The 25730-nt window shown below is 33.2% G+C and overlaps 1 protein-coding gene across 1 annotated transcript in view; it reads left to right on the forward strand.

The window, feature by feature from the left end:
* Positions 1–694: 694 nt before the first annotated feature.
* The window catches only part of LOC145293231 (protoheme IX farnesyltransferase, mitochondrial-like), a 42348-nt gene continuing 17312 nt past the window's right edge, over positions 695–25730 (forward strand). Inside the window, exons 1-2 of the mRNA XM_080139788.1 lie at positions 695–1109; positions 14265–14718. Of these exons, the coding sequence (XP_079995914.1) occupies positions 1014–1109; positions 14265–14718 (550 nt within the window). The 5' untranslated portion in view covers positions 695–1013. The remainder of the gene's footprint in view (positions 1110–14264; positions 14719–25730) is intronic.

Consider the following 25730-nt stretch of genomic DNA (forward strand, 5'->3'; position numbering starts at 1 on the left):
GGCTCCCAGGCGATGTGAGAAAAAGGCTTTGAAAATTAAATCTTTTCCTGAGCGTTGATTGGCCGAGAAGTGCACTCTTTTGTCACGTGGTATGCTTTCAACTACATCTGCCGAACAAAACACATCTTAAGTTTTGTTCCCGCAAAATTTGCGTGGGCGTATTCTTTTTATTTTTTTTTTAAATCTTTGCGCCTCTAAAATTTATCTTTTTTGTTTGTGCGCGTAATTGGGTTTTAATTTATTTATTTGTTATTTTTAGAACAAGAAGTGAATGCATTTTTTTTTAAAGGTGTGTTTACTGTTTAACCGTACCGTACACCGAGGACAAAAAGGGGAAATGTAGCATCAGAACAGATACTACACCGTCTTGGCCCGAAGGCCAAATCAACGTTTTTCTTGTTTACGTTTTTAAAATTTTATGTTTATTAAGAAGACGAAAGTTCGGGAACATGTTTATTGTTTATTATTTGTTTACGATTTTAAAACGTAAACAAATAATATCAATTTTGGACAGTGGTGGCGGATATTCTTCTAATTCTTTATAAATTAATTTTCTTTGTTGTAATGTTAAATTAAAACGAGAAAGAAAAAAAAAGACGATAATTTCGTTAAAATAATAGGTAATACTAACATAAATGTAGATTCGGTTCGTTTCGTTTCACATTGCGTTTCATTTCGTTGATTTTAACATTTTGTAACAACCGTAGTTACTACGTCCGTTCAAGGTGAAATTTCACATGGTGTCAAAAACTTTCAAGAAAAAATGCAGTCAGACTCTTCAACTTTCTTTACGAAGGACTTTCTTCAAGAACTACAAATGAAACACCATGACAAATATCTTATTTTAACATCTTGAGATTAAAGAAACGGGAAATTTCGCTTATTACCATCGAAATCTTTACTTATCTTTTGACCGGTGATTGATTAAAATCCCCGAAAAGGGATTTTTTTTTTTTTTTTTACCACAAACAAAAACCACATTATTATTTTTTCTTTTGCAAAATTGATCAACGATGAATATTTCTTCTCTAGTCAATCGATCAAAATTAAATGGACGATTATTTAAATACTTGACTGCAAGGCAAAATTATGCCAGAATTTACAAATCAGTAAGTTTTAATTTGATTATAATTTTTTTTCTTTTTTTTTTTTTTTTTTTTTTTGACTCGTTGAATTTTCATTTTTAAATTCAAAATAAATAAATATTGTTATACTTAAAAAATATATCGTGCCGATGTATTTGATCGATACCAATGTTCAAAATATTTATCTTTTTATAAAGACCCCCCCCTTTTTTAAATTGAAATTTGCGAACTTCTCCAGTTTACAGGCCATGCTATTTATTTTTTGGTAAATTTTTACAACGTGCCCCACCCCAGCGTATTATAAACACCCCAACCTCCCTATGTTAAGAACGGCTTTCGGAATAAACTCTCCACCAACCTCGAAAGCCGTTCTTAACATGGGAGGTGGGAGTATGTCGAAAGCCGTGCTTAACATGGGGAGGTGGGGGGTATTTCGAAAGCCGTGCTTAACATGGGGTGATTAGGAGTGTTTATGCTACGCCGGGGCAGGTCGTAAAAATTTCCCTCTTTTTGGTACTTGTACAGGGGTTTGTATTACTGTACACATAGATTCGAAAAAGTTGTCAAAAAAACAAATATATAACAAATAAATGTTATCAAAGGCAAGATAAGTTACTTTTCTTCCTAACTGGATATGTTTTTAGTGTTTTTATTCAATGTAACATGTTTATTCAGCTCGAAAAACATAGTGTTTACCGATGTATTGGAAAATTCAAGATGGCGTCTCACACCCTCTTTAACACCGTAAGTTTGGGAAAAGGTGTTATAAATAAAAAAACGGATAAAATACTGTTAAAAACTCGCTCAATATATGTTACCGTGACATAGGTTGACATATATTGAGCGAGTGTGAGACGCCATCTTGAATTTTCGAATACATCGGTAAACACTGTTTTTCGAGCTGAATAAACATGTTACATTGAATAAAAACACTAAAAACATATCCAGTTAGGAAGAAAAGTAACTTATCTTGCCTTTGATAACATTTATTTGTTATATATTTGTTTTTTTGACAACTTTTTCGAATCTATGTGTACAGTAATACAAACCCACGAAGTTCTCTGAAAAAAATTTCACTTAATTTCATCAAGTATTTTTTTTTTTTATTTATTTATTTTATTTTATTTTTTTTTTTTTTTACAGCGATTTATGATACCGAGCAAAATGTTCTATTTTTAGGAAGAAAAGCTAATATTAAAAATGGGGAGAGAGTGTCTGCACTTTAAGTTGAGTTATCTCCCCGTGGCGTGTCAAAAAATTCGAAGATTGCTGACTTCAACCAAGACCGTCTTAAGGCCACGCTTCAACACGCTCTTATAGAAACGTGTTTTTCCACTGTAAAAAAAACTACTCGATCAAACTGCAAACACTTGTACCTACCCGACGTAACTACCCCCGACAAACCCGACAAGCTACTAAGTCTCATCCCTTTACAGTGGAGATCCCTAGGTGCATGAAAGCCTTTTACTCCAATAGTTTCTTCCCCAGAACTGCGGGTCTTTGGAACTCCCTTCCGGGATTCTGCTTTCCCAACTGCAATGATATGCAGAAGTTCAAGTGTAATGTTAACAAACATCTTTCTACTCTTCTCCCTTCATAATGACCCCGCTAATTAATTCCCTAATAGTAGCCCCCTGCTTCAAAGTGGCACTGTGCCTTGTTTGGGGTGAAAATTGAATTAAAAAAAAAAAAAAAAAAAAAAAAGTGATTTTTTTTTTTTTTTCGGAGATCTTCAATTCAAAACGGATAGTTACAATATAACCTTTTTCTTATTTTTTTTCTCGATATTTTCATTTTATAATGTCTTGATTAAACTGTACAAGTACCCTATTTTTTTTTTAAATTATTTTTTTTAGATAGGATTTTCAAGTTAAATCCAATTCTTACGGTATATTTTGCGGTCACTTATTGATCTGTGCTATAATAGTGCTATTATTTAAAAAGCCATTCTTAACATGGGGAGGGGAGGGTGTTTTGTACCTCTTATTCTGTACTATAATCTTACAATTGAATAAAAAAACATATCATAAATCTTTAATCAAACTTGGAAATACGATTTAAAAAATAACGCGGATCAAGTGCATTCATTAGCACCTATTTTGCTTATTAATTTGTTAGGTGAAAGTACAGAATAGTTAACTCCACTCCACATGAATAGATTTCTGAATAATAGCGTTATAATTTCAGTACGGCCCAGTCAATATAAAATGTTATTTTGTCAGAAGTTTTTTTCTTTTTTAATTTGTAAATGGGGAAATTATGTGGAGTTTCTTAAAACAATGAAAATTTCTTCTTTCTATAATATATATATCAATATTGTTTGACCATTTCTCGTATGTGTCTGTATGCGTGCATTTTTTTTTGTTGTTTTTTTTGTTTTGATTTTATGTGATTTATACTTTTTTTTTTTTTTTAACTATTAATCAATAACCTTTAAACGGCATGAGGCAATGCAGAATATTAACTTATTATTCTAAGGGAGGTAACTATTTTACTAAGAATTGTAAGAAAAAAGAGGTTTGTTTTATTATACACATATATTCGAAAAAGTTGTTAAAAATAAATATATAACAAATGTAATCAAAGGCAAGATAAGTTACTTTTCTACCTAACTGGATAAGTTTTTAGTGTTTTTATTTAATGTAAAATGTTTAATCGGTTTGAAAAACATGCAGTGTTTATTGGTATATTTGAAAAAGACAAATGGCGACTACCTCGCTGTTGCATACGTTAAGTTTGGGGAAAAGGAGTCCAAACTAAAATATGATCCAAAATACTGTTAAAAATCCACCGGATATATGTCAGCCCATGTCACAGTAACATATATTGAGTGAGTCTCTAATAGTATTTTGTATAGTTTTTTTAGTTTGAATTCATTTTCCCGGGTATAAACACCTGAAACTGATTTTCTTTTTTTTCTCCTAGTTTACTAAAAATAGTTACCTCTCTTAGAATGATGAGTTAAGGTTCCAAATTGCCTGGCATAAAAGCATTGAACACACCGGTTCTCATTATCACGTGCTACTACCAGAGCTCCTGAAGTTCAGTAAATAATCTTGATCAACAAAAAATTTGTTGTATGCGTTTTTGCATCTGGTTTAGGACTAATCTCATGCGCTAAATCCAAAAATCACATCGGTTTTGGTTGATCAGGTCAAGTTTTTGAGCTCTGGCCACATTTTTTTTTTACGTTTCTGTTCACATGTGTGCATGTGAAACATTTTAGAAGTTGGTGAGAGTAAAATGCCATACTGAATAATTATTTTGATTGGAAATGATCATTTTAATGACAGGAAGTATTCAAGTCCGATAGTTCTGGGTTGAAAAGAGATCAGTTTGAAGTCAAAAGACCTCAAAATCTTCCAAAAATTGGTGCAGCAAAACTAAAGAAAGGAATTGGTGCCTTGCAAAGAAAGAAACATTATCAACGACCCTCTGGTTAACAGAGACAGAATATTCTTCCCACCACTGCACATCAACCAGTTCACCAAGGCTCTGCTCAATCAATCAATCAAGCAGTTCACCAAGGCTTTGCTCAATCAATCAATCAAGCAGTTCACCAAGGCTCTGCTCAATCAATCAATCAATCAAGCAGTTCACCAAGGCTCTGCTCAATCAATCAATCAAGCAGTTCACCAAGGCTCTGCTCAATCAATCAATCAAGCAGTTCACCAAGGCTCTGCTCAATCAATCAATCAAGCAGTTCACCAAGGCTCTGCTCAATCAATCAATCAAGCAGTTCAGCAAGGCTCTGCTCAATCAATCAATCAATCAAGCAGTTCACCAAGGCTCTGCTCAATCAATCAATCAAGCAGTTCACCAAGGCTCTGCTCAATCAATCAATCAAGCAGTTCACCAAGGCTCTGCTCAATCAATCAATCAAGCAGTTCACCAAGGCTCTGCTCAATCAATCAATCAAGCAGTTCACCAAGGCTCTGCTCAATCAATCAATCAAGCAGTTCACCAAGGCTCTGCTCAATCAATCAATCAAGCAGTTCACCAAGGCTCTGCTCAATCAATCAAGCAGTTCACCAAGGCTCTGCTCAAGGATGGTGACTGCTTCACTTACTTGTTCCAGGCTTTTTCAGGATTGACCATGGCAGAGTTGAAAGCTGACATCTTTGATGGTCCCTAGATCCAGCAGCTCATCAGAAATTCAGAATTTTAAAACTCAATGAATGAAGAGGAACTGGATCATGGAAGGCATTTGTTCTGGTAGCAAAGAACTTTCTTGACAACAATAAGGCCAGAAACTATTCAGAACTTGTCACCAACATGCTGACTGCTTTCAGAAACTTGGACTGCAACATGAGTGTCAAGATGCACTACCTATTTTCACATATGGACCCATTTTCTGAGAACTTGGGTTGAATGAGTGACGAGCAGTGGGAGAGATTCCATCAGCACCTGACAGAGATGGAGACCAGATATCAAGGTTGCTGAGATGCAGTCATGATGACTGACTACTGTTGGAATCTGAAGAGGACATTCCAGGAGTTTGAAGAAACAGAAGTTCAAGCTCTGAAGTTTGAACAATGGTGAAGCAACATGCAATTTATGTGGACTCTTATCAATGCCAACCATTCAGTTTACAGTAACCAATGTTTTTATCAGGTAATCAATATATATTGTTAGCAAAACATTTTGGACAAAGTATGGATTCAGGATTCCAACTGATTTTACTAAGAAAAGTTACAAGATTTGGAGGCATGAAACAAATTCTGAAATACAGTGAATGGTTGTTGTCCCAAATTCAAGCTAATTAAAAAAAAAAAAAAAAAAAATAGAGAAAATCTTTATCATGTATGTACCCATCACGGAACGAAAATGTCATATTCCAAAAATCACATAAAATGATCAAGTATTTTTTATACAAATTCATTTTTTCTATGACTTAGTAACTAATAGTGCATCATAGCCAGTATAATTTTTGTTCTCTATTTCTGAAGAGGTTGTTAAGGGGGAGGTAACCAGTGATGAATTTAAAAAATAGCAAAGCGAAACACACTATACTCGCTTCCTCATAAAAGTTGATTTTCTTAGTAAAAAGTAAAAAAGCTACTTGATCAATATTACATGATTTTTGGAATAAGATCTTTTCATTCTATTCCATGATGGGTCCGTACACTGTACTGATTTTCCTGTATTTTTATTGTTAAGTTGAATTTTGGACAAGCACTGAACCCCCCCCCCCCCAAAAAAAAAAAGTTTCATAACTGAAAAACTATAAAGGTCAAAAAAAAAGAAATTTAATTTTCTTGTATTTATTTTTTGTTTTGTTTTGTTTTGTTTTTGTTTTCTTTTTCTTAGCTGTTAACTATACTGCACTTTTGCAATTCGAGTACATAGCCCTGTAGCACTATCTTAATGTGGATTATATTTCTTAATGTACAAAAGAAATAAGAGAAAAAGTAAAAACCGAATATAAAAAAAACCAAAAAAAAACCCAAACATACAAAATTCACATCTAATCTTGGAAAGAAGGAAGGAAAATATTCTTTAGTGAAATCTTTGCAATGATCAAAATTTGTTTTTAATTTTGAGTGCAATATAAATGTAACGGCGTTCACTCCTGGTGGTAGTAGTAGTAATAGTAGTAGTGGTGGTGGTGGTAGGTGAGCCAGCGCCAAACGAGCACACTGCATCTTGCTTCAAGACAGTCCATTCTTGGCGACCGGTAGCTAAGTCATTGGCATACTTTAGCCATCATGGGTTCCAACATCGAACATCAAAACTGTAGGGGGTCAGCCACCAGTATAGCATTGTCCGTTTACGCATGAAACCCACACAGGACCCACACATTGTATGCAGTGTACGTTGCAAAGAAAACCAAGATAAAGAATAACTCTAACTCACTTTTTTGTGTAACAACATTTATTTCTTCATTCTCCTGTCACGTGTAACTTCTCGTTACAGCTGTGACGTCACCCATTACTCTAACGTGCTCTCTCTCTTTTTTATAGTCTTTTGCCTTACAGTGACACAGTTTCGCATTTCGGATGCATTTGCATATGTGCGTCCGCACTCTGTTACACCAGCTCTATGTCTGTCCTCATGGTTCCTATCAGTCTCCAGTCGACTGCCTCTGCGCTTCTTCCAGCCAGCAGGTGCAATTAGGACTACCAACTTGCGGATAAATTCTTTCTCCGGGCGCTGAAATGTGATATATGTAGGTGAGCAAGACGGACACCTTTCGGAACAACATGCTACAGAAACTGACCAACTCTAAATAAAGAGCTAGAGCACGTGCACTAAAAAGATGTACTGTCTTAGTCCTGTGCAGTCCTTCTGCAGAGTATGCATGTGCTCTTTGGAAGCAATAAACCTATGCGAATATACAACTATGCAAATTTAGCAATTTGCTGCTTGATCACAAGTTGCCTGAAGCCAGTATCTCCTTGCAAGCATTGCCCCTGCAGATGTGAGACAGATAGTTGCCAGCCACAAAGATTGCCAGTGATGAATGCTGTCCCCTTTATCAATGTTAAATCCTTGACCCAACAACTGAAATCAAGAAGCTTTCTCAACCATGTTCAGCCTCTATCTTGGGAGAGAAAAAGAACCTGATTACAGCTATGAACTAGAAAGCTAGGAAATAACCTCCCGCTCCTATCGACATGGGAACCCTCCTTCTGAGTTCTCCTCTTCTGGCTCAAGTATTGTGTCTTCCACTGTATACACAATAGGTTACAGGAATGGGTCGATCAATGGCTGCTATGGACAGATGGAGCTACAAAAACATGTTGTTCATCTGCAAATTTTCTAGTAGAAAATGACAAGTTCGCAAGATTGGTGAGATTTATTAGATGTGTTTCTAGCAGTATTTTGTTTAATTTTCGATTTTTGAGTGAGTATCAAGGCTCGGCGTGGCTGTAAGGACCCCTCCCCCCCTCTTTTTTTTTTTTTTTTTTTTTTTTTTTTTATTAACTGAAGAGACACTACTTTTCTTTCCAAGTTAAAAAAAAACGTTTTAAAAATAAATTAAAACAAACAAAAAAAAATTTTCCAGGTTGATAGAGGAGTAACTTATCTTCTTTTGATAACATTTATTTGTTGTATTGTTTTTCACTCCTTTTTGTTTTGTTGGTCATTGTTAAAAATGCTCAAACTTTTTTGCTTTTAAGTACGAATTTGAACATTTTTTTTTTTAATTATCAGTATATACGGTTGTTAGGGGTACTATATTACTACGAACAATGTTATTGTTATACTATACTGCTACTACTACTACCAACAGTAATGTTATACAATACTTCTAACAATGTTATTACTATATTATATACTGCTACTAACAATAATAGTGCATTGTTATACTACTACTAACTATAATTTATTGTTAGAATGAACAGAATAAAAATACCATAGAATCGTGTAAATTGTAAATTGAAACGGATGTCTCTTTATAGGCTGTTGCAAGTGACGCTTGTCTGGCATAACGCCAGAAAAGTTAACAGGTTTAGGTAGAACACCAACAAAACTAATGTTCATCATTTTGTCATTCAAGATATTTTTTTTTCTTTCTGTGTGTATCTTATGCCATGGAGCACACCGTACAGGTTTATTCCTATTTTAATCACCCTAATTATTTAGAGCAAAATGGGTTTCGGTATCATGCTCAAACAACTTAATGCTACTTTAAACACCATGTCTTAGGAAAGAAAAATAAATTAAAACACTAATTTATAGCTGACTTGTATCTGAGGCACATTGAATCATTATTTACTTCTAGAAAAATGGCGTCCACCTCAAAGTTGTAGTAAGACTCAGATAAACCAGAAATTTAAATCAGTTTATTTACCTCCCACCTCTACCTTAAAAAAACACACCTCTGATGTTCTGATCGGTATTTTAGATATTTGTGTACTTAAAAAATATTTGGTGCTAATCCAGAATTCACCTTATAGTAAAAACCAAAAATAAAGAAAAATCTGTATGGTTTATGTACCTGTGATGCAAAGAAAATATGGTATTCGAAAAATCGTGTGAATTAATCAAGTAATTTTATTTCTATAAAGAAAATCATTTTTTTAATCGAATTTGAATCTTCCAATGTCCCTCCTCCCTATGTTAAAATCTTACAAGTTTGAATTATTTGGAGTTATTTCCCTTGTTCCTTCCACCCATTTTCAAAATTGCATCACGAGACAGTTGCTCCTTGGTGAGCCGTAAAATTTGATTTTCTTATTTAAAAATAAAACTACTTGATCAATTTACATGATTTTTGGAATATAATTTCTTTCTATCACAGATACTTACACTATAAATATTTATTTTTGTTTTTTGATATAGGAAATTCTGGATAAGCACTAAATATGCCGTTTCTGAATTTTTGAGATAAGGGTTGGTTATTCGTATTATTTGGATTCATCAGACTACTGTTCTTGGCGCAGCGGTTAGAGTACTTGGAAAATTCAATTGTAAAAGTGACCTTCTCCTGAAGGTTGAAGGTTCAATGTGGGCGACCGAAAAATATAATTGCGAATTACTTAGGACTTCTATCAAGTTATGGCTGACAGAACAAGGATATGCTACTCTCGTGAAGTAAATGAAGGGTTTCGCTTGAAATTCTGTCCAAATTCCTGACTCCAGCAGAAACATTTCTAAGTTCAACAAGATACATCTGAAGAAGGTCGGAGGTTACATCAACCGAAATGTAAAAATAACACTCAAGATGAAAATAATAATCTGATGAATCCAGATAATATGAAGCACTAAATAATTTTAGTTAAAACATTTTTTTTTTTTTAACTTTTATTATTAACTAAAACTGCAGATTTTTTTTTTCTAAGAAATATTTCTCATTGACTGAATTTCTTACGATTTTTTTTTTGTTTTTTAAATGATGTCTGAAAAATAGAGAGGGAAGTTGAGTTGAAAAGGTAGATAATTCCTCTAATTTTCTGGTTTGCCCAAGTTTAACTTAAAGTACAATTTTGAAATTAAAAGTCAGGATTAGCTAAGATTGAGTTAAGCTTTTTTTTAAAAAGGCAATATAAAATTTGGTGCTTCTACACTATTGGGACGAGATTTTGTAATCAATAAATGAAGTTTTCAGATAAAAAAAAAAAACAATAGTTTCAACTTATTCTCTTTGTCAATTCTAATAGGTTACAATGGTAGTTTTCAAATTATGCAGTCGGAATTACCTCTATATTATTGAATTATTAAAAAAAATATTTCTAAAACTTTAATCATGGTAGCAAGTGAAAAATTGCCCCTATCGTGTTTAAATCAAAACAGAAAATTACCTCCCTTTTGAACTCTCCTGTGTCTTACGATTGTTTTCATAAAATTCTATTTTTTATTTGAGTTTAATAAATAATTTTCTACCTCATCGATTTTCGTAATTTTTTAATATAATCATCTTAAAAATCTGAGGAATACGTAGATACCATTGTTTTCATGTGAAATTCAGTTTTACGATTTCCGAAATCTCGTCCCAATAGTGTAGAAGTGCCTAAAATTGTGAATAGACAATAAAAATTGTTGTTTCTTTAAAAATTATTACGTGCTGAACGTTTTGCTGTGAAAAAAAAAATCGGCACTTCTACAGTTTAGTCAAGACATTAAAAAATGAAAATATCGAAAAAAAAAAAAGGTTATATTGTACGTATCCGTTTTGGACTGAAGATTTCCGAAAAAAAAAAAAAATTCATTTAATTTGATCAAGTAGTTTTTTTTTTTTTTTTTTTTTTTTTTCACAGCGGAAAAACACGTTCTTATGAGAGCACGTTAAAGTCAGCCATTGCGAAATTTGCTGAAGCTGAACAACATGCCACAGGGAGATAACTCCAGTTAAAGCGCCGACACTCCCTTCCCATCTGTAATTCTAGCTTTTCTTCCTAAAAATCGAACCTTTTGCTCGGTATCATAACAAATTGTTTTTTCACTGTAAAAAAAAAAAAAAACTACTTGATGAAATTAAGTGAAATTTTTTTTTGGAGAACTTCGTTTCATAACGGATACGTACAATTTAAATTTTTTCGATATTTTCATTTTTTAATGTCTTTACTAAACTGTACAAGTACCAAAAAATCAAATCTTGAAATCTGAAGATAAACACTTTTTAACCAGTGAATATCCTTGCTTATTTCATAAATGATGCTATATTTATTATGCCGACTTGTTACGAATAAACTTTTGTACAAATGTGGCAACAACACTCCATGCGTGGGTAAATTGTGGCCTTGTAGATGTACAGGATACTTTTATTCGTAAGCAACTTTTTAGCACGGTAGAGAGAGCCCACCTTTGCAGCAGCCTTGGCAATGCCCTCAATGTACTTGTTCCAATTCATATTCCCTGTGAACATTAAGCGAAGGAGTTTGAACCAAGAGCTTTCAGATAGTGCATAATTGGCTATCAGCGGTTGAGAAGGTTTCTTGTAATTATTAAAGGAAAGAAGCTTAGTCTTGGCATCATTGAATGTTACCGTCCATTTATGTCCTCATTCCACTACAGACTGGCAGTCTTCCTCTAGGGTTCCAACAATTTCCTTAGATGTGTGTTCATTCGTTTTTCCCTTGTATATGTTATAGAGTGTAGTGTCATCAGCAAATATACCCATCTTGGAGACAATTTTATCATGAAGGTCATTTATAAATATGTGGAACAATAAAGGTCCAAGGATCGACCCCTGAGGCACATCCTAATTTACAGTTTGTACTTTAGACGTATGACCGTTGAGGACAAACTGGATTTTTCTCTTATTTAAAAAAGATTTGATTATGTTAAGTATTCGTCAAGTAATACCATATGATTTAATTTTTATGAGAAGACCATCATGCCATAACCTGTCAAAGACCTTAGATATATCAAGGGCTACTTCCCTAATCTATCCTGCCTTATCCGGTGCGTGGTATATACACTTATGATATCTGCAGTAGAACAGGCTTTCCTAAATCCATACTGTTGACCGAAAAGAAGTTTAGTGTTGATGAAGTGATGGATTAATGCTTAATTGATTAAGGACTCAAAGATTTTGGCAAAGTAGGGGAGAAGACTAACAGGACGATAATTGCGCGGATCAGTTCTTTCATCAGAATTCTTGTATGCTGGTACCACAAATGCAATTTTCCAGCTCTCAGGGAAGCAAGATTCAGCAAAACATTTGTTGTAGAACAGAAAGTACAGGGGCTAGCTTAGCTGAGCATTTTTTTAATAGTATAGCTGGGATGAGATTAGGCCCACATGCTTTTGAGGTGTCTAAGTTTTTTATGATGTCACAAACTTGGGAAGAGGTGGTATTCAGATCGAGCATAGTTTCTGTTCACAAAGAAAAATCTGGGATGGAATGACTTGCTGTGTTCAGAGTGGAATTGGAAGCAAGTTGTCGGGCAAGCAGGTTAGCTTTTCGGTTGCCATGTAAACAACCTCAAGATTGTTGGATAACGGGGAAATTGACTGTCTATTATTTACTACACTGTTATGAATTTTCCAGAAATCACAAGTTCCTAATTTCTGCAGATTGATACATTTACTGATGGTTTTGGTATGTATTTTCTTAGCTGCGGCTATTTCGCTCTTATAACTATTTCTAGCTTCTACATACTTTTGTCTGTTTGTACTAGATTGATGTTGGAGAAATATGTGGTGTGCATGCTGCCTTTGAGCAATGGCAGCTGCACAAGTAGAAATGAACCATTGGGGAGAGCGGGGTTTGCTATAGAACTTCCGTGTGAGATGCGCTTCAATTGCTGATTTGTAAGCTTGACTTTGACCACTTTAAAATGAACGCCATTTTTTTCTTTTCTTTTTTTTTTTTACTTACTAGTAGTTGATTTATCATGTCTTAGATATGAATCACCTAATTATAAATTACTGGATGTAATTGAATTTTCCTTTGCTAAATTGTTTGGGGAGAATGTTGAAAACCATTTTCACTCTAATTTGGGTGACTGACACAAGATTTAACCCATGATACATTGTACTACACAGAACTTCCAAAGAATAAAGAGAAATTGATTTTTTTATCATGTGTAAATGTCAGTTCAAATGTAGATTAAGAACACCTCTAAAGATCAGACCAACTTTGGTTTTTCTCCACATTTGCATACTATTGTTGGTCTTGCTTTCTTTTTTTTGTAATAAAAGTATACATATTATTTAGATCATCTGAACTACTGTACTAATCTAAAGTTTTATTTTCACAATATTTCGGTTGATGTAATCTCCAACCCTCTTCAGAGATATCTTATCAGACTAGAGAATCTGAATAGAATGTCAAACGGAACCCTTTATTTAATTCATGGGGGGTAGCATGCTCTCATTTCATCAGCCATGATTGAGTAAAAGTCTCAAGTAATTCGCAATTGTATTTTGAATGTTACCTGCACTAAGAGTGGAACCTTCAACTTCTAGAAGGTTGCATCGACCAAAACGTGAAAAAATAACATTGAAGATGTGAACGGTAGTTTGAAGAATCCAAATAATGTGAATATTACTGAATGTACATATAAAAAAAGAAAAATGAAGTTGCCTTTGAATACGCCTGCTATTCTTAGAATATACTGTATATACTTGTGTATAAGTCGAATTTCTGGGAGATGATTTTAAGGTTATTTTTGGGGGTCGACTTATACATAGGTAATGTTTTTGGAAATGTTGTTAAAGAGCGACTTGGCGATCAATTATAACATAGAAAATGCCATTTTGTTTGTGCACTCGGTATATACCAGTAATCCTAGTAATTAATCGCACTCCTTCTGAATCCCACTGCAGTGTGTTTGTCAGCATGTAAGCACATGCACGGTTTTTCAGTGGGAGGCTTAATAATAATTGGAATAGCTCTTGCAATGTTCACTCTCTAGACATGGCTATAGACCTAAGTTATCCTTATCTTTTGGCCTTCTTCAGGTGATTAACCACGACAGAATAGGAATGCTGAGTCTTGTAACTGTATCTCCAGTAATTACTGCCTTCCATAGTTGTTGTCTCACCACGTTTTAACCAACTAATCCTCTGAGCTGCTTTGGGTAGGATTACAACCACTATCTTCAGATAATGCTCGTGGTTAAGCGCTTGAAGAAGGTCAGAGGAGGAAAAGTTGGCCGAACGTGGTTAAACACAAACTATGAAGATGAGGATAACAGTCCGCAAAAAATAAATACTCAAATTATCAAACCTCATCTGAAAGGATTCTTAAAAAATAAAATATGTTTTTATTTTCCTATTTTTCAGTATTCAGCAAAATCTGTGATGAAGACATTACCACCAGACGAACCGGAACCATTAGTACCGATTCCTTTGGACGAACCTCTTTTCTTTCATGTACCACATATCACACAAACAAAAGATTTAAAGGCCAAAATAAATGGTTCGAAACATGAAGAAAATGAGGCTTTCCCCCTGGAGTCTGACCACATAGTGTCTATATTCTCTTCATCGACAGGACAGGTGCTCAATGTAAAAATTAGTCATGACAACAAACATATACTTTTATTTGTGCCAACTACAAAAGAAGTGGTTCGGCTTGAATTACCCCCCCTTATAGAAAAAACTGATGCCTCTTTGGAAGAGAATGTGCCAAGCAAAGAAATAGAATCCATACATGATCACATGTGGCGGGAACAGAAAATGAATGTAAATAAATTGCTGAGTTATTATCTCCAGCTCTCGAAATCGAGACTCACAGGTAAATGAAGAAAAAGAATAATTTCTTTGTCTATTAAGCAAAAATTTTGTTCCTAAGCAAAATTTTATTTTCATTAGTATTTATCCCAAAGCAAAATTTTATTTTAATTAGTATTTATCCCAAAGCAGAATTTTATTTTCATTAGTATTTATCCCAAAGCAGAATTTTATTTTCATTAATATTTATCCGGAAGCAGAATTTTATTTTCATTAATATTTATCCCAAAGCAGAATTTTATTTTCATTAATATTTATCCGGAAGCAGAATTTTATTTTCATTAATATTTATCCCAAAGCAGAATTTTATTTTCATTAGTCTTTATCCCAAAGCAAAATTTTATTTTAATTAATATTTATCCCAAAGCAGAATTTTATTTTCATTAATATTTATCCCAAAGCAGAATTTTATTTTAATTAATATTTATCCCAAAACAGAATTTTATTTTCATTAATATTTATCCCAAAGCAGAATTTTATTTTCATTAATATTTATCCCAAAGCAGAATTTTATTTTAATTAATATTTATCCCAAAGCAGAATTTTATTTTAATTAATATTTATCCGGAAGCAGAATTTTATTTTCATTAATATTTATCCCAAAGCAGAATTTTATTTTAATTAATATTTATCCCAAAGCAGAATTTTATTTTAATTAATATTTATCCGGAAGCAGAATTTTATTTTAATTAATATTTATCCCAAAGCAGAATTTTATTTTAATTAATATTTATCCGGAAGCAGAATTTTATTTTAATTAATATTTATCCCAAAGCAGAATTTTATTTTAATTAATATTTATCCCAAAGCAGAATTTTATTTTCATTAATATTTATCCGGAAGCAGAATTTTATTTTCATTAATATTTATCCGGAAGCAGAATTTTATTTTCATTAATATTTATCCGGAAGCAGAATTTTATTTTCATTAATATTTATCCGGAAGCAGAATTTTATTTTCATTAATATTTATCCGGAAGCAGAATTTTATTTTCATTAATATTTATCCGGAAGCAGAATTTTATTTTCATTAATATTTATCCCAAAGCAGAATTTTATTTTCATTAATATTTATCCCAAAGCAGAATTTTATTTTCATTAGTCTTTATCCCAAAGAAAAATTTTATTTTAATTAATATTTATCCCAAAGCAGAATTTTATTTTCATTAGTATTTATCCCAAAGCAGAATTTTATTTTCATTAATATTTATCCCAAAACAGAATTTTATTTTAATTAATATTTATCGCAAAGCAGAATTTTATTTTAATTAATATTTATCGCAAAGCAGAATTTTATTTTAATTAATATTTATCGCAAAGCAGAATTTTATTTTAATTAATATTTATCCCAAAGCAAAATTTTATTTTAATTAATATTTATCCCAAAGCAGAATTTTATTTTCATTAATATTTATCCGGAAGCAGAATTTTATTTTCATTAATATTTATCCGGAAGCAGAATTTTATTTTCATTAATATTTATCCGGAAGCAGAATTTTATTTTCATTAATATTTATCCCAAAACAGAATTTTATTTTCATTAATATTTATCCGGAAGCAGAATTTTATTTTCATTAATATTTATCCGGAAGCAGAATTTTATTTTCATTAATATATATCCGGAAGCAGAATTTTATTTTCATTAATATTTATCCGGAAGCAGAATTTTATTTTAATTAATATTTATCCGGAAGCAGAATTTTATTTTAATTAATATTTATCCCAAAGCAGAATGTTATTTTCATTAATATTTATCCCAAAGCAGAATGTTATTTTCATTAATATTTATCCGGAAGCAGAATTTTATTTTCATTAATATTTATCCGGAAGCAGAATTTTATTTTCATTAATATTTATCCGGAAGCAGAATTTTATTTTCATTAATATTTATCCCAAAACAGAATTTTATATTAATTAATATTTATCCCAAAGCAGAATTTTATTTTCATTAATATTTATCGCAAAGCAGAATTTTATTTTCATTAATATTTATCGCAAAGCAGAATTTTATTTTCATTAATATTTATCGCAAAGCAGAATTTTATTTTCATTAATATTTATCCGGAAGCAGAATTTTATTTTCATTAATATTTATCCGGAAGCAGAATTTTATTTTCATTAATATTTATCCGGAAGCAGAATTTTATTTTCATTAATATTTATCCGGAAGCAGAATTTTATTTTCATTAATATTTATCCGGAAGCAGAATTTTATTTTCATTAATATTTATCCGGAAGCAGAATTTTATTTTAATTAATATTTATCCCAAAGCAGAATTTTATTTTCAGTAGTATTTATCCCAAAGCAGAATTTTATTTTCATTAATATTTATCCCAAAGCAGAATTTTATTTTCATTAATATTTATCCCAAAGCAGAATTTTATTTTAATTAATATTTATCCCAAAGCAGAATTTTATTTTCATTAATATTTATCCCAAAGCAGAATTTTATTTTCATTAGTATTCATTCCAAAGCAAAATTTTATTTTCATTAATATTTATCCTGAACCAGAATTTTATTTTCATTAATAGCTGTCTAAACTGAAGAGATAAAAGGGGCCAGCACCTTGAACAAACACTTAATTGTTTTAGCTACATTTACTCTTTTGTAGAAATGTTCCTCCTGATGTATAAATGTAGTTGCAACTCAATGTAGCTGATAATGTATAAATGTATAATGCTCATTTGTACTATTGTATAAAAGGAACTTTGTGTGTGAATTTGTTCCCTATAGACTTGAAAACGACTGGGCCGATTTTTAAATTCCACGTGAAGGTACTTGATGTACCTGGCTGTGTTTTTAAATAGGTTTTGTATTGAAATATCTTTGATAAGTATTTATAATTGAAATAATCTAATGAAAGAAGGAACATGCGATTTGGACCAAAGTTAACATCTTATACAGCCTAACATCACAAGTGCATTTGAGAAGTTTTATTACCACACAAGCCGAAAGTCCTGACATATAAAATCGACAGTAGATTCTTTGATATGACAAGGGGCGCATTTGAAATAAATGTTTCTGTTTAGAGCACAATCAAACCATGATACGTGACATTTTCATCTTAAAGTTTAATTCAAGCCATTATATATAAAAAAATAATTTTATAAAATTAATAGGTTCTCTACAGTGCAATGTAGACTACAATGTATTGTGGACTAAGACTGTGGATAGGCATATGAAGCTTCCTCCCTGTGCACCGTGATTGGTTTTCAACTAGAGCAGGCAATCAATCGATTTGATTGAAAAATAAATTTCATCAATTTCGAGTGTGAAACATTGATCATCATTCAATCTCGGGCAAAGCCAGGTCTCCTTGCTAGTAAAAATATAATTTTTTAGTATTAACAATGTCTTGTAGAATTGTAATTTGGACTTTGTAACACTTTATTTTGGGATAGTTTTTGAGATGGTTTCAATTAACTCAGTTGCCCTACCACAACCGCTATTATATTTATATCTTTCAATGACTGCCATGTTTTCAGGTAATTTTGAGGTCCTGATATTTTATAATCTCATTAGTCTTTTATTTATAATTAATAAACAATGACATAAGTCAATCATGATGACATTCCTAACCTCGACAATCCAAAAAATCCAAATCCTTATATCTGGGCTTTACATCTCTGTATCGCATGAAGTACTGGCAAAGTTATGCGATGGAAACATTGATAACTCAAAAACTATTTATCTGATTGAGCTGAAACTTTGCATAGTGATTAGGGATATCAAAGTGCACCAGACGCATCCATTAAATTTTTAAAAAATCGAATGTTGAAATTTTGTCCAAAATTAAAAAAAAAAAATCGGATGTTGAAATTTTGTCAAAATTAAAAAAAAAAATCGGATGTTGAAATTTTGTCAAAATTAAAAAAAAAAATCGGATGTTGAAATTTTGTCAAAATTTAAAAAAAAATCGGATGTTGAAATTTTGTCAAAATTTAAAAAAAAATCGGATGTTGAAATTTTGTCAAAATTTAAAAAAAAAAATCGGATGTTGAAATTTTGTCAAAATTTAAAAAAAAATCAGATTTTGAAATTTTGTAAAATTTTTTTAAAAAATCGGATGTTGAAATTTTGTCAAAATTTTTTAAAAAATCGGATGTTGAAATTTTGTCAAATTTTTTTTAAAAATCGGATGTTGAAATTTTGTCAAAATTTTTTAAAAAATCGGATGTTGAAATTTTGTCAAAATTTTTTAAAAAATCGGATGTTGAAATTTTGTCAAAATTTTTTAAAAAATCGGATGTTGAAATTTTGTCAAAATTTTTTAAAAAATCGGATGTTGAAATTTTGTCAAAATTTTTTAAAAAATCGGATGTTGAAATTTTGTCAAAATTTTTTAAAAAATCGGATGTTGAAATTTTGTCAAAATTTTTTAAAAAATCGGATGTTGAAATTTTGTCAAAATTTAAAAAAAAAAATCGGATGTTGAAATTTTGTCAAAATTTTTAAAAAAATCGGATGTTGAAATTTTGTCAAAATTTTTTTTAAAAATCGGATGTTGAAATTTTGTCAAAATTTTTTGAAAAATCGGATGTTGAAATTTTGTCAAAATTTTTTAAAAAATCGGATGTTGAAATTTTGTCAAAATTTTTTAAAAAATCGGATGTTGAAATTTTGTCAAAATTTAAAAAAAAAATCGGATGTTGAAATTTTGTCAAAATGATCTTTTCATTACTATTTATCCCGAAGCAGAATTTTATTTTCAATAATATTTATCCCAAAGCAGAATTTTATTTTCATTAGTATTCGTCCTAAAACAGAATTTTATTTTTTAAAAAATCGGATGTTGAAATTTTGTCAAAATGATCTAACTTTTTTCTGATTTTCTTGGATAACTTTTTGATTTGCTGAGCAATCTTTTTTTTTTCAGCTGGCAGGTTGTATATTATGACGCCCAGTAGTTGTTGTTCGGTCATATCCTCCTCAGTACATCCGATAGTAATCAGGAATGGTTGTTGTTGTTCTAGTCTTTATTGATTGGTTTATTTATAGTTAGTCCTGTTTTTGTTTTTGTTTTTTTTAAATTTTTATTTTATATTGGTTATATAGGAAGGTGCGGGATGGGTAGAGGTGAATTATTTATTTTATTTTTGACTAGCGAGGGGTACTCGGCGTTGCCCGGGTGTTTGTAGGTGTGTGTGGAAACTTCGGGGATTGGGGGGTTAAAAAAAAAAAGTGCGAGGATCGAACCCGAACCATTGAGGCAAAGTTGTAAATTAAAGTGTGAAAAAAAAACGTGCGACGTTAACCATTGCCCTACCGCGAAATGCTAACGGAAACACGTTTGAATTTATTTAATTACTTGGATTTAGCAGGTGCCCGTTTTAATGAGTTAATGAGGTCAAGTTTGACTGCGGGATAGTACCTTCATTTACTGCTGAACGCTTTTTTTTCCCCCCAAGATGTTATAGGAAAAAGACTAACCCACATGCAGTGAGCGACAAATGTTGAATATTTATCTTCCCAAAATCAAGCAAATTAAATAGACAGGTGAGCTTCGTTGTTAACTGTGAGATATTACGATTTATATGTGATATAAAAAGTTTTAAAAAGTTGTGAAGCGAGCGACTGCTTCTCTTAAAAAAAGCCTTTTGTTGACATTTTTTTTTTTTTTTTTTTTTTTACACAGGCATCACCACATTATCAAGGCCCAGAGGCCACTCAAGGATAAGGGTTAAAGAGTGTACAGTAGAAGTTGGTCAATATAGTAATCATTAGTAATGAAAATTTGGTAAATTTAATAACTTATATGGAACGGCTCATCAAGAACTTATTTACCTTAGACTTGAACACAACCATATTGTAGTCAGCCGGAAAGCAGGAAAACGGAAGACAATTCCACAGGCGTGCAGTTCTAAGAAAGAAGCTTTGTTCATGGAATCTATGTTTAGGTTTAGGCACAGATAAAGAGTGGGGGAAATTATTGATAGTGTTTACAGCTAGACGAGTGTTTCTTGTGAAAGTTTGGCGAGGGGGGACCATAGATTGAAGCTCAGTTGAACACTTTCCATGAAAATAACGATACATCAGAGACAAACTCGCAACATCTCTTCTGTGAGATAGAGGTTGTAAGGAGGAGAAAAGGACATCTCCTACGAGGCTACGAAGTCTATTTTGAACTCTATCAAGGCAGGACAAGTCCTTTCTAGCAGCTCCTGCCCAGATGTGGCAACAGTATTCCATCCTTGGACGTACCTGGCTCTTATATAGATAGAGAATAGCATCAGCAGTGAGATATCTACTGGATCGATAGAAAGATCCCACCATTTTTCCAGCGGCCTTGGCAACAGATTTGATATACGTGTTCCATTTAAGATCAGGAGTAATGGTCAAGCCCAGAAGCTTGTCAAAACTTGAGGCCTCCTGAAGACGAGAGCCATTCATTTCAATTGATGACAAATGTGGATTAAAATGTTGATGATGTAAAGAGAGAAGCTTGGTTTTAGATGCATTAAAAGTAACCAGCCACTCCTTTCCCCATTGTACTACATGCTCAAGATCAGAGAAGAGAGAATTGGAGAGTACTTGCTCGTTTACTGTCTTAGATGTGGTACCATAAATGGTAGTGTCGTCAGCATAAATGTCTACAAATGATGTAAGGATATGATTTGGAAGATCATTAATGTAGATCAGGAAAAGAGTTGGGCCCAGGATGGATCCCTGAGGGACACCGGCATTAATACTGTGAGCTTCTGATTTTTGCCCCTCAACTACTACTCTTATGAACCTATCAGAAAGAAATGATTTAATAATTGAGAAGACTTTTCCAGCTATACCATAGCTAGCGATCTTATGAAGTAAACCTTTATGCCATACCCTATCAAAGGCTTTAGATATGTCAAGAGCAATTGCCCTAGAAAGATTGCCACCGTCGAGAGATTTGCTAATCCTATGCGATATAACTGTAAGGACATCTGCTGTAGATCTAGCAGAACGGAAACCATATTGAGTGTCACTAAGAAGGTTATTTTTGTTGAGATGTTTGATTACTTCTGTATTTAACACAGATTCTAGCAACTTACTCATGACGCACAGGAGACTTATTGGCCTGTACTGAGAGGGGGATGAGCGATCACCTGAATTCTTAAATACAGGGCATACTGATGAGATTTTCCAGGGAGATGGGAAACTATTCTCCTTAAGACAACGTTTAAACAGTTTTGTAAGTATGGGCGCTAGTTCAGGTTGAAGTTTTTTGAGTACTATAATTGGAATACCATCAGGGCCAGTTGCTTTACTGGAATCAAGGTTTTTGATTAGCTTGGCAACATCACGTACAGATATACGTATATCACATAGCGTGTTTTCTGATACAGGAGGAAATATTGGGGGTTGGCGGTCTTGGTCGCAAAGGGTAGAATTAGCTGCAAAGTTCTTGACAAAGAGTTTGGCTTTGTCTGATGCTGACGAGATTACCTCAGGTCCATTGATAATAGTTGGGATGGAGCACACGCTTCTGTTCAGGATTCTGTTTGCTATTTGCCAAAACTGGTGGGAACCAAGCCACTGCTCAGCTACTTTGGACTTAACAGATTGAGCATACAACTCTCTTGCGTTCCTTATTACTTTCTTACAATGGTTGCTGGCAGTCCTGAAAACGGCTTTAGTTTCCATACATCTATTACGTTTGAAGCAGTGGAAAAAGTGATTTCTGTGCGCAATGGCAGCAGCACATTCTGGAGAGAACCATGGCTGGCTGTTAGGTTTTTGCTGAGACTTTTTAGAGGGTATGAAATGGTCAATACCTACAATTAACCATTCAGTTAGGTCTAATACTATAGAGGACACATCCTTTTTAAACATGGAATGCAGAGGTAGATCAGATATAAATGTACGGAAGCTATCCCAGTCAGCCTTAGTGTATCGATATACTGTACGATGAAGTGGTACGTCTGGGGACTTATTACATTACATTTTTATCTTAATTGATACAACAGAGTGGTCGGAAGATCCAAGAGACGACAGAACAGAAACTGAACATAGTTCAGGGCAAGTTGTGAGAAAAAGGTCTAGTAGGCTCGCATACTGGCCGTCATTATCGGGCACACGGGTCGGTTCCTGAACAATCTGAGTGAGGTCATAGGCAATGGAGAAATCATGACAGAACCTCCCCTCATCATCGGTCTTGTTTGAGTGGGTCAACCATTCGACGTTGTGAACATTGAAGTCTCCACATACGTGAATGTTAGCTGGAGGATAAGTAGAAAGGACTTGGTCAATTTTCTCAGATATGCTTTGAAAGATAGTAACTCCGCTGTTGTGGGGGCGATAGAGAGTAAATATAAATGCAGTAGTGTGAGCTAAAGCAACCCGGAAGCACATATAGGGTAAGTTAGGATCTTCCCTGGAGATGTCCCTCCCACATGGAAAGCTATCTTTAATATAGGCACATATTCCATGCCCATGGCGATCTTGGGGGTCAGATTTAGAAGTTAAGTTAGAGTATCCTGTAATTGCAAACTCATCTAGGGAAATAGCCTGTCCAATGCCAGTTTCACTTCAAAATAAAAGGTCTGGTTTAGTCTCCTGTAATTGGGTTTCAACCTCTGGAAAGTTAGAACGTAGACCCCTGATGTTGGAGAAGGAGACATGGTAGTAGGGGTCTCCGTTGGAAGTTGGAGAACCGGGTTTAATCGTGTATTTTTTCTTGAAACTTGTCATGATGAAATTTTGGAATTTGTGGACTAGGTCGACAGATTTACTTAGAGCAGGACAGAGAGGGGAAACTAAGAGAGAAAAAGAAACGAAGAATTTTTTTTTTTGTTTTTTTTTGTAGCACATAAGGTAAAGCCGTAACAATTACCCACTAGTATGGCATCGAGAGGCCCCACCAGAAGCTACTGCATGGTCCAGATTCCATTCACCAAATGGCAATACAGCAGCCCCAGTACTTTGCACCTGCTGATAGGACAGCCTCCTTAGTGGTTAATCCAAGGTTCGGGTCCCTGACTATCAGGCGGATAACGTCAGCCCAGACAAAACGTTTACCTCCAGCACCCTTACTAGTGACATGGCTACAAGGATAGACATAGAAACAGAAAATTTCCACCAACTCTGCCAACTGTTCGCGCAAAAATACTGCCAACCTAGAAAACAGCTTTTTCTTCTCCCTTTGTCAGAAAAATCACTCATTTAAAAAATGAGGACTGAGGGACAAATAAGAAGAAGCGAGAGTAACAGGAGCTGCCGATAACGCATCCACAATGCGTTTTCTACTCTCCATATATACATACTGACATACAGAAAAAGCGAACATGTACATACACACATACATAAATTTTTGCTTATATATATATATATATATGTATATATTCTTATTTTATTTTATTTATTTATTGTAGAATACGGTTAGTATATTTGTTTTGTGTTCAATCAGACATACTTGAATAATGACTTCTGCTAAAATATGCAAATAATCAAACTTGTCATGGTCATATAAGACACAAGACTTCGTTGACTATAATATGGGCTGAATAGTGAGTCTGTACACTGAACAGAACTAAAGTTATTGTCAAAAGTGTGACTTCCACTTTTTTTTTTTTTTTTGTGATTTTAACTTTTCATCTAGATATTGCAAAATTAAATCAAGACTATGATCAATAATTTGACCAACTTTGGTGACTATTAGTCAAGCAATGTGCATGCTAAGCTGTACACATAGGGACATAGCCTTCGCATTGGTAGAGGTGATAATGCAAAATTACATTTAGGATTTGTTCTAATTATATGCAATAAATTACTTAAACATAATGTTACTTTTGGAATCCTCCTATCACCAATATGTAAAGATGTTTTGACATGAAACTTGATAAATTGAACAACCACCAACAGAAATGCTGTTATGAAGTGTCATCTTACCTTCTTTTATGCAACGAAAACAACCTGTTATCCATCGGGTTGTAACTTACAATGAAAAGTGGGTTTTTATGGCAACCGGCGATGCACAGCTCAGTGGTTAGATAGCGACAAAGCTCCACGACACTTCCCGAAGCCAGAGTTGCACCAAAAGAAGGTCATGCTGACTGTTTGGTCTCCTCAATTACAGTTTTTTTGAATGAAGGTGAAACCATTACGGCAGAGAAGTACTGTCAACAGATGGACAAAATGTATCAGAAACTTCGACAACAACACCCAGCATTAGTCAACAGAAAAGGCCCAATTCTCCTCCATGACAATGCCCGACTGCATGTTGCTAAACCGACCCTGCAGAAGTTGAACGACTTGGGCTAAGAAATTCTGCCTCATCTGTCATACTCTCCAGACCTCTCATCTACCGACTACCACTTTTTCAAACATATCAACAATTTTCTGTGTGAGAAATGCTTCAAAAACGCTTTCAGCGACTTCACCGCCATCAGAACACAAGATTTTTACATTACTGGCATAAATACACTTGTTTTGCGTTATAAAAAAAAAATTAATATTTATTTTTATTTAAAAGAAAAAAAAAAAAATCGATTAATTTTGTTTGCTATCAGTTTTTTATTATCAAAAAAATTAGTGTTTTCTTTTTTCTTGATTTGAATTTTAATTTGCTTAGTTTCGAAAAAATTTGTTTGACAATTATTCATTGTCTTTTCTTTGTAATAACAAAAAGAATATTTTTTTATTACATTTTAAAATTAATTGAATTACCTTCATAATAACAGAAATTATTTTATTTATTTAGCTTTTTTTTGTTAAAATTGGCCAGCGTTTATGCGAAAGCCAAAAAATCACAAAACTTTTGTTCGGCATAAGTACCGATTTTTCTTAACTTTTTTAGGGCTATTCTTCTCGACTGTCGAAAGAATGAATTTCCTCACACGTTTTCCCTTCAACTCTTCCCCTAGAGGATGATAAGATAGCAGGGGGGGAAGGTTCAAGAGTTCACAGGATGCTCTCCAGATCCCTTGAAACCTTAAAAGAGAGGTGCTACTAAAAAAAAAAAAAAAAAAATTCTTCGTTACTTTTTCTCTCTTAGTTTCCCCTCTCTGTCCTGCTCTAAGTAAATCTGACGACCTAGTCCA

This window comes from Euprymna scolopes, chromosome 14 (assembly GCF_053919585.1).
Source record: "Euprymna scolopes isolate OS-2025 chromosome 14, ASM5391958v1, whole genome shotgun sequence".
Lineage (NCBI taxonomy): Eukaryota > Metazoa > Mollusca > Cephalopoda > Sepiida > Sepiolidae > Euprymna > Euprymna scolopes.